This window comes from Corticium candelabrum, chromosome 20, assembly GCF_963422355.1.
Source record: "Corticium candelabrum chromosome 20, ooCorCand1.1, whole genome shotgun sequence".
In the NCBI taxonomy this organism is placed as follows: domain Eukaryota; kingdom Metazoa; phylum Porifera; class Homoscleromorpha; order Homosclerophorida; family Plakinidae; genus Corticium; species Corticium candelabrum.
Window position 1 is genome coordinate 4,185,375 of NC_085104.1, and position 10,270 is coordinate 4,195,644.

Consider the following 10,270-nt stretch of genomic DNA (forward strand, 5'->3'; position numbering starts at 1 on the left):
ATGTGCTCCTCGTACTTGTAGTAGGCAAACACACCGCTCTAACTTACTGTTTGCGTCACCGTGCCAGTACTAAAAGTTGATCGCGGCTATCAGGTCGTTGGATGAAGTCATCAGCCACGTGAAACAACGCTTTACAACACAACATAGCTCAGCAGTGAAAAGATATGTCGTTAGACCCATCACTATTCAATAGAAGTCCAAAGTCGTCCAGACGTAATGCTTTGGAGGTAGCAAAAGAGTATGGGGCTGAACTATCATCAGGTAAATTTCGTTATGGAACGATTCGGGCGAACCTGGATGTCTGGCACTGTGCTGTCGGCATATGCAGCCGACATGATGTTCCTCGAACACCAACAGAAGCTCTACATTTCTCAAGTGGCATGCTTGTTACCTAGATTCGCCATTTGCTGTTATTAATCTGCACTCAGCCGGTAACGACGTGCACCTGTGAGTAGCATTAGTGCACTCTGGCGTCTGAAAACTTACCCAAGAAGCACAATGGCCCAAGAACGTTTAGCTGGGTTGGCACTGCTCCACACGCATTACAGCAGAATAGATTCTGGTATAACCGGTTCACTGAGTCGGTATACGCGATATACTTAGCCTAGACTACAGCGGAGTAGTATTACGGCTGGTGAGCTATACAACAATTGGCGACGAGGATATACTCGGAGAGTGGCGAAGAGCACGTAGCCACAAGAAGATCGGTACGACACTGAGGAGCACCGATACAGTTGCGACAAGAGATTGCCATTGAACGATAGGAGTTCGAACTATCAGAGTAAACACACGACCGTATGGCTGCTGCAAGTTATCATGGACGTTGACGGAGTTCAGCCCAGGAATTGACACCGTAGAGGACTATAAAGAGAGGTTCTTCTTGTATTGTACAGCTAACTCGATCGAAGATGGAGACAAACAGAAGGCCGTGTTCTTGACGAGCATCGGAGGGACGACCTACACCCTATTGAAGAACGTAGTAAGACCGCGACTTCCGCAAGATCTCGAGTTGGAGGCGCTGATTGACGTGCTAAAGAGGCACTACCAGCCCAAAGTAGTCGTCATAGCGGAGCGATTCAAGTTCTTCAAAAAGACAACAGCGAGAATGTGAGTCAATCGCTGTGTATTTGTCTGAGCTGCGTCAGTTAGCGAAGGACTGCGAGTTTGGGGAGTATTTACAAACCGCGCTACGCGATCAACTCGTATGTGGGTTGAATAGTGAAGCACTACAAGGGAAAGTGTTGGCAGCGGCAGATCTTACATTTAGAGAGGACTTTGCAAATATCACAGGCATTCGAAGCAGCGAGACAGGAGGTTAGGGTTTTTCGTGGGTGTGCGCCACAAGGTCCGCCCACTCTGAAGTCTGAGATCGCGTACATTGTTCGGAAAGACACAACAGGTGTCAATACGAAAACCACAAAACACGGAAGTGGTGGCGAACAAGCATGTCACCGATGCGGAACGAAAGGGCATATGCCAAAGAATTGTAGATTAAGACACAAACGTCCCATTTTTGCAAGGGACAGGGGCATATTAGTCGAGTATGCCGGAAGAGAATGCAGAGTAGAGATTCCAAAGACGCAAAACGTGGAAAGGGGAAGCCCCGAGCTACCCATCACGTAGACGAGGAATCGCTTAGTGTTGTTTATAGTATCTCGGACAAGAGAGGTGTCACAGTGGAAATGGACGTGGCTGGAAGACAGATAGAGTTAGAAATCGATACCGGAGCAACAGTTACGGTTATCCCACTAGTAAATATCAGAAGTACTTCAAATATATACAGTTGCGCCCAACTACCGCAAGATTGCACGAGTACAATGGACAGCTCTTGAACGTGCAAGGAGAAGCGGAAGTTCCTGTAAGATATAAAGGACAGCAAGTAAATGTAAAGTTTCATGTGGTAAAGTGAAGAACAAGCCCGCCATCCTAGGTAGAGACTGGTTGAAACATTTTAAACTAGATTGAGATTCCATCTTCACTATACAGAAATTTCAGGCAATAGACCCAGTGGAAACCTTTCCACAGTTGTTTGGCACTGGGGTAGGTACATTGGTTGGATATCAGGCCAACATTATGTTGAATACGGATGCCAAACCAAAGTCTCATCTACCCAGACCGATTCCATATGCCTTGCATTTTATGGTCGATGCTGAACTCGAATGGATGCGGAAGGAAGGTATCCTGAAACCAGTAGAGAAGAGTGAATGGGCAGCACCCATCGTGGTAGAAGAATTATGCTCATTTAGAAAAGGAGGCCCTAGCCTTGATTTACGGAGTAAGACACTTCCATAAATACCCGATGGGAAGGAAATTTACGCTAGTAACCGATCATCGACCGCTACTGAGGATTCTAGGAGCTAAGAAAGGAGTTCATACGTTAGCAGCTGCACGACTGCAGCGATGGGCAGTCATATTCAGTGCGTACAGCTATGAGCTAGAATACAGGGCAGGGCAGGATAACAAGGAAGCTGATGTATTGTCTCGACTTCCTATACCAGTAGAAGTGATTGATCCAAATGAACAAAGCTTTGGAGTGGATTCTTGTGAACCATTGCCCATGACTGCCAAAGAGATTGCAAAGGCAACCCAATTGAATGTGGTGACAAAGGAGAGCATATCAATATACTCGATACGGATGAACTACCAGAGATGTGGACCAATCCTTACAACCATTTGCTAAACGTGCCAATGAGTTATCGATTGAAGGAGGCTGCTTATAGTGGGGCAGCAGAGTTATCATCCCAGAGGAATTGAGAAAGACCGTATTAGCGCAGATACATGAGGGTCATCTAGGAACAAGCAAAATAAAGGCCTTAGCCAGAAGTTATGTGTGGTGGTCAAACCTGGACAGGGATATAGAAGATTTGGCAAGATCATGTGAACAGTGTCAAAACCAGAAGAGTAGACCAAGTACTACTAAACCCTCACATCCCTGGATCTACTCAACATCACCATGGGAACGTGTCCATGCAGATTTTGCAGAATTTGCGGGGAAGCAGTATTTACTTATTGTAGATGCCTTCTCTAAATGGCCGGAAGTCCACGAACTGGGTATACATGCTACTACAGGGCAGACAATTGAAGCTATGCGAAGAAGCTTTTCTTGTCATGGATTGCCACAGCGACTTGTAACCGACAACGGACCTCAGTTTAGGGCACAAGACTTCAAGGAGTTTATGCAGGCCAATGGAATCAAGCATCAACTGACTCCACCCTACCATCCTGCAGCTAATGGACAGGTAGAGCGAATGGTACAAGAGTTAAAAAAAAGTGCTTGCATAAACAATTCAAACTTTCTAAATAACTTTACTACAGACTACGACCTTCTGGATGTCAACCTCCACGTATCTACGGACTTCCCAAGATCCACAAACCCTCCACACCACTTAGACCCATCGTATCCTGTATCAACTCACCTTCCTATGAACTCTCCAAGTATATCTCTTCCATCATCTCTCCATTGACTGGCCAAACTACTCATCATATAAAGAACTCGAGGGATTTTGTACCATCAATGAAGGATTTCATTATTGATCGTGATGAAGTCATGGTTAGTTTTAATATTTCTTCTCGTTTCACTAATGTACCTATTGATGAAGCTTCAGATGTTAATAAATCTATCTTACAACAGGACAACAGTCTTCAGGAGAGAACATCTCTATGCCCAGACGACGTCATATTATTACTCAATACATGCCTCACATCTACCTATTTTAGCTACAAGGATCTATTCTACGAACAGAAAGAAGGCAGCTATGGGATCACCAGTATCACCTATCGTCGCTAACTTATTTATGGAATATTTTGAGCACTTATAGCCCGTTCACACTAGCGTTTTTAAGCGGGCCAGCCCGGGCTGACCCGGGCCAGCTCGGTTGAAAGGTGTAGTGTGAACGTGGGCCGAGCCGTGCCGTGCCGAGCCGAGCCGGGCTGAGCTGGCCCACCCCAACTTGCCGGGCCAGCTCGGCTCGGCTCCGCTCGGCTCCGCTCGTTTATGTAGTGTGAACGGTAACGGGGCTGGGCTGGACGCTACAGCAGGCGGCAGACGGTAAGCATGCATATCAATTGCATTCTTTTAGGATGAGCGTAAAGTGTCAATCTAGCTATTATACATCACTATGGCGTGGACAGAACAAGAAACCCTTCTTTTGATTGATCTTTGGGGGGAAGAGAGTGTACAAGTTCAAATTGAAGGTTGTGCGCGCAATAAAGAAGTGTACGCAAAGCTTGCAGCGCGTATGCAGGAAGAAGGATACAACCGGTCAGGCACGCAGTGTCGAGAGAAGATCAAAAAATTGAAGACCGACTATAGAAAAGTAAAGGACAACAACAATGAGAGTGGGAGAGCACGCCGCTCAAGTAGGATTTTTGAGGCAATGGACGCCATTTTAGGTCATAAGCCAGCGACTTGCCCGCCTATTGTGCTTGAGAGTACGAATAATCCTGCGCATACCGACGTTACAGCTGTAGACAGCGATGCAAGTGACAGTCAAGGTATTGAGCTCGATGACTACGGTGATGACAGCTGCGTGGGAGAACTTGCCCTCAGTAATTGTTCCTCAACAGGGACTACAAGTAGATCTACCCCAACAAGCTCAGTATGTCCGTCTTCTCCTGTTGCCAATACACCCACAGCTGCAAAGCAAAAGAGAAACGGAACGAAGAGAGCACGGGAGGGGCAAGGCAAGACTAGAGATAGAATGAAAGACATGATGCAGACAATAATGGCTGGCATGAAAGAAATTAGAGAGGCAGACTCAGTACTTCTAATCGATTTAGAAGAGAAACGACTGAAGCTTGAGGATGCAAGATTGAGAGAAGAAAGAGAGTATGCCGAGAGAAAAAGAAGGGAGGGAAGACAGTACGAAGAGAGAAGAAGAAGGGAAGAAAGGGAGTTTCAGCTGCAAATGATGCAGATGATGGTAGGGTTTGGAAACCAACCATCAGGTCAATTCACCCAACACTCAGGCCAGTTCACTCAACCCTGGGGCTTTTCCAATTTGCTGGAAGACAGTGGTCCTTACAGGCCTTCCCAACAAGAATAGATCTGACTTTTCAGTTGTTCTTTGTTAATTAATGATATTACTGAGATTCTTGACCTCAAATACAGACAGACGGACAGCGAGAGAAACAGACAGACAGACAGTTCAATCAAGTTACAGTGTTCAGTGAAGTTAAATTCGAGAAAATAGATTGGAAGACCACATCACACCTACTTCACTAATTAATTAATTAACTATTTGCCAAGTGTGAAACTAGAGTCTCTCGAATTGCTGCTGTACGATCATTGACAGTATCTCTGACAGTGTGCGTTTCAGCATGTTGAAGTTGCAAATCAGTCTCTTCCATCCAGTCATCATCAAATGAATCCCCATGTATTTCACACACATTATGGAGGACACAGCAGGCAGCTATAACATGCTGGACATGCCTAATTTGCATGTCGTTCTTTTTCATTAAACGCCTCCATCGAGCTTTCAGGCGACCAAACGCATTCTCCACAACTATTCTAGCTTTTGAAATTCGATAGTTAAAGTTCTTCTTTTCGTCAGTCAGGTGGTCATTATGTGGAAACGGTTTAAGGAGCCAATTCTTCAGGGGATAAGCAGAATCACCAACAAGAAACACAGGTATGGTGCACCCTTCAATTTCTTTCTGCTGTTCATTCAATATCAATCCACTTTCTGCGTTCTGAAATATAGAGGAATTGGCCAAGACCCTTGCATCGTGCACACTCCCTGGCCAGCCAACATTTATATCCCGAAACAGATATTTATGATCTACAACAGCCTGTAAAATCACGGAGTACCATCCCTTTCTGTTATAGTAGTCGGTGTGATTGAGCGCTGGTGGAGAAACTGGAATGTGACATCCATCAATTGCTCCTGCACACTGGGGAAAATTGAAGGACTGGGAAAATCCCTTTACTACATCTGTTAGCATTTCTCCAGTAGGAAACGTGATGTAACCAGACATAAGACAATGAACGATAGCTCGACACGTACTGTGAACAATGGAGCAGACAGTTGATCTGCCAATGCCAAACAGGTGGGATATTGTACGGTACTCCACGTTTGTTGCCAAGTACCAGACTGTGACTGCGACTCGCTTCTCAATGCAGATTGAGGCTCTTAAATGTGTCACCTCAGGTTCTATCTCGTGCCTCAACTTCTCACACAAATACAAAAACGTCTCTCTACACATTCTAAAATTTTCTTTCCAGTCACGTGCAGAGAATGTCCTCTGCACGACAAAGTCCCACCAGTCACTTGACCTATACGCATCCAGAAATCAATCAATTGAGAGTTATGACAGCTTACAATTATTTGGATACTCATTACCTGGGGTAGCTCCATATCTGTCGTTCTGGAGAAGCAGAGTTGACCAGAACTAAAAGCAACGCTAAAGTAGTCCAGGTTTCCCGCCGCTGCAGCTGCCGACGAAGAAATGAAGGGTGGATGCGACATCTTCTCCTGCTTGACGCTCTTCTCGTAGACACCATATGCATTTCTGCGTTTGACTGACGAACCACGAGGGAGAAGAAAAGGCGCACAGCTTGTTGTCGATCCATAGCACTTAGTACGGTACTAGCGCGTGCAGTTTGAGCTATCTAAGGTAATTATATTAAGGTAGCGCGCGTGCCAAAACACACGCCTACTAATCGGGCTAGCCGCTAACGCCACAAGCAGTGTGAACGGGGGCTGGCTCGAGTCTCTGGCCCGAGCTGGCCCGGGCTGGCTCGGCTCGGCTTCGAAGACGTGCTAGTGTGAACGGACTATTAGCCCTCACCTCAGCCCCTTATGCAGTGTTCTCGCCAGAGGCGGCAGTGCCTGCATTTTGCCGGTTGGGAAGGAAAAATGCCGGTTGGGAAGGTAAATATAGCTGATTTTGCCGGTTGGATGGATTACAATTATTGCCAAGTAAGAAGAAGGGACTATGGTTGTGGAGACAGCCTGCTGTGAAAGCTAAACAGCTACATGTCAGTAGGGTACCTGTATCACATGTTAATTGCATTCTCACCTTGCCATTGGCACGTGTGCACCAACAGGCTATCAAGATAGGAATGCCATTTTGCAAAAGACACCTGCACATCCACATGTACACCTGCACCTTCTCTTACAAGAATGTTGTAACTCATTTCTTTACTAGGGCCTTGTATATAAGGTGTCATGGTACATCTGAATAGCTATATAACCTATAGTTGAAGTTTCTGTACTAGTAATGGCTGCATGTGTCACATACAGTGACGCTGCATGTTTCACATACGGTGACACTAAAATCCTTACTGCGCATCCTGGATACTGAAGGTATGGATCTAGCCTCAACAGCAGATAGTGGACCTCCTGCAAAGAAGGTGAAATTGCCATCTGGCATGCCGGCTAGCTACACAACATGGGCAAGTACTCGGTCGTGGCTGACCTACCGGCTAGGTGAAGATGGTTCACTGCCAAAATTGTTCTGTAAAGTGTGTTGCCAGCGGTACGATAAAACAATGTTACCTGGAGGACACAACAGGGGAGCATGGTCTACTAGAGGCTGTACTCGACTGAAGCTAGACGCAGTAAAGGAGCACGAGGAGTCTTGGCTACACAAGCAAGCTATTGGTCACAGCAAACAAGCTGCACGTGTAGCTGAAAGTGGTGGCATTCAAGGAATGCAGATACAGCACATCCGAAACAAAAACAAGCAACAGGATGCTGCAATGTTGAAATGCCTGCAAGCTCTGTACTGGATAGCAAAGGAAGATATTGCTTTGAGGAAATGGCATAGTTTGAAAGAGCTACTAGGCCAGGTTGGTGTTGATCTCTCCGCTATCAGACTGGGTAAAAATGCACACTACGACAGTGACCAAATACTAGGAGAATTTCTGGAAGCTCTCGCTGAAGTAGTTCATGATGAAACATCGTCTCTTATTCAGCGATCTGCATTTGTGGGAGTCATGGCAGATGAGACAACTGATGTTAGCAATATCTGTCAGCTTGACTTACACCTTCGCATTGTTTGTGATGGTGTAGTTAGGTCTCGTTTTGGTACTTTCCAACCCGTACCTAACACTACTGCCTACACTTTGACCAATGCAATATGTGAGTGGTGTGAAGACCGTGGAGTCAACCTCCGTCGTCTGCACTTTGGCACAGACGGAGCAAGCAATTTTACTGGCCGCCACAGTGGCGTTGCCAGCCGAATGAAAGCAGTCAATCCACATCTTGTGCATGTGCACTGCGTTTGTCACCGTGAGGCCTTAGCAGTATCTGACGCGTGCAAAGACGTCCCCTACTTAAATAACGTATTCCAGCCAACGCTGGGAGGAGTATTTCGCTTTTTTCATAACTCGCCAGTGAGAGAAGCAGCTCTGCATGCTGTACAGGTACTGTTTGACAAAACTGAGACTTACCTTAAAGAACCCAAGTTTGTACGGTGGTTGTCGCATGAGGCTGCAGTAAAAGCCTTTGTAAACTGTTTCCCAGCATTGATAGTAGCTCTTAGCCGCGAAGCCTCTGAAAGAAAAGACGCTGCTGCAAAGGCATACCTTGCTCATATCTCAAAGGTAGAGTTTGTTGCTTCCTTGCTAATGCTTCAAGATTTGCTACCTCACCTGACTCGGCTTTCGAAAGTGTTTCAAAAATCCAGTTTCAACTTTAGCGATTTGCAGCCAGCACTAGATGTAGCTATGGCATCCGTAGAGCAGCTCCGAATAATGCCAGGGTCTAACGAGCAACAACTTGAACAGTTTCTGGAGTCTGCAAATCTTACGATCCGAGACTTAGATCTTAAGAGACGCAGATGGAGAGAAACAGTTCGAAATACTTATTTTGATAAACTTGAGCAAGGTTTGAGAGACCGATTTCCTGCAATGCCGTTGCTTGCAGCATTAAGCATATTTGATCCTGTAGCAATTATTGAAATGTCAATGTCAGACGTGTCTTCTTTTGGCAACGATCATTTGGAAGTTTTATTAAACTTACTCGGTCAACCTCACCAAGTTAGTGTTGACGGTGTTAAGGAAATTGTTAGGCCACTTGTAGATTCTGCGGATACCAGAGTGGAATGGGTACATGCAAAATCTGTCATCAGAGCAGACACACGATTTCATCAGTGCAAAGCTAGTGCCGAGCTAATAGCCACACTTCATCGACATTATTCATGGGACCTACCAAACCTTCTCAGTGTTGCTGATTGGGGTTTAGCTATACCATTGTCAACTGCAGATAGCGAACGCGATTTTAGCAAGCTCAAAATTATAAAGAATGCTCGTCGAAACCGTCTACAGTATGCTACTCTCAATCGATTGATGCAGATATCTGTTGATGGTCCTCCAGCAGCAGAATTTCCGTTTCAGACTGCTCTGCGGAAGTGGCACGGGAAAAAGACAAGGCGGGTACCCTCTAAAAGCTACACACCGGTGTCTGTACCAGCAGCGTCTCAACATTCTGTAACAAAGTCGTGTTCTAGCAGTTCAATGCTTGTTCCAATTTCGGCTACCACTGGTTCACCTGCTCCAAGTCCCCTTGGGGAAATACTCACTGACCCCCTACCACCTGGCAGTACCAGTTCTGCCGTGCCTACTGTCTCATCATTGGTTCCTACTTCATCACCTGTGACACTTGCAAAGCAGAAAACAATCAAAACATTCTTTTCCAGCGTAGCGTCTTCAGAGCAATCACCATCACCGTTGTTACTGAAGGAAAATAAACAACACCGCACACTTCCAACTAGCATTACAGTATCAGCTGCTGTTCCTGCTGCATCTGTTCCTTGCAGTACAATCCCTTCGGATGTAACTGATGAACAATTTGGACGGCAAGTGGTTTTGCTTCCACGCCATCAATGTCAGAGTCGTATAGACGGTAGAAATGGTTCAAACGCGTGCACAATAATTTGTGCCTTGTTTTGCAAGGAACTCATTTCAACCGAATCAGCATTGTGTGGCAATTGCTCTCACCTTCAGTCAATGATGTGCAACTGCATGATGGAAGGAAACAAGATGTACGATCGATTAGGACTAACAGGTATGTACTCGTGCAGTGAAGTCGTCAACCTCAAACCTGCAATAGGGGTTTCAATCTGTCAAGACTTCTTTATAACGCCTGAACAGTGTCATGAAATTTTTGACAACCTTCAATCACAGGCAGAGTGCAACGTAAATGGTCGTTCTGCAGGCGTGCTAGTGATTCATCCGTTTTCTTTTGCTGTAGCAGTAGACCGTGGACTTACAGTTTTTTTTGACAGCCATTCTCACGGCGAAAACGGTGCTCTTCTTGCTATTGTT

General features: G+C 45.7%; 3 protein-coding genes across 3 annotated transcripts in view; 2 read left to right on the forward strand and 1 right to left on the reverse strand.

The window, feature by feature from the left end:
* The first annotated feature begins 4,118 nt into the window (after nucleotides 1-4,118).
* LOC134195420 (uncharacterized) lies at nucleotides 4,119-5,045 on the forward strand. The gene has a single exon (XM_062664444.1). It carries the CDS (start codon nucleotides 4,119-4,121, stop codon nucleotides 5,043-5,045), a length of 927 nt encoding a protein of 308 aa, XP_062520428.1.
* Nucleotides 5,046-5,105: 60 nt separating this feature from the next.
* LOC134195421 (uncharacterized) lies at nucleotides 5,106-6,177 on the reverse strand (the record flags this gene model as incomplete). Its single annotated transcript, XM_062664445.1, has 1 exon — nucleotides 5,106-6,177. A coding segment is annotated over one exon (945 nt), but the record flags the coding sequence as incomplete, so codon positions are not given.
* Nucleotides 6,178-6,816: 639 nt separating this feature from the next.
* The window catches only part of LOC134195422 (zinc finger protein 862-like), a 6,253-nt gene continuing 2,799 nt past the window's right edge, over nucleotides 6,817-10,270 (forward strand). Inside the window, exons 1-2 of the mRNA XM_062664446.1 lie at nucleotides 6,817-10,010; nucleotides 10,074-10,267. Coding sequence (XP_062520430.1) covers nucleotides 7,310-10,010; nucleotides 10,074-10,267 — 2,895 coding nt within the window. The 5' untranslated portion in view covers nucleotides 6,817-7,309. The remainder of the gene's footprint in view (nucleotides 10,011-10,073; nucleotides 10,268-10,270) is intronic.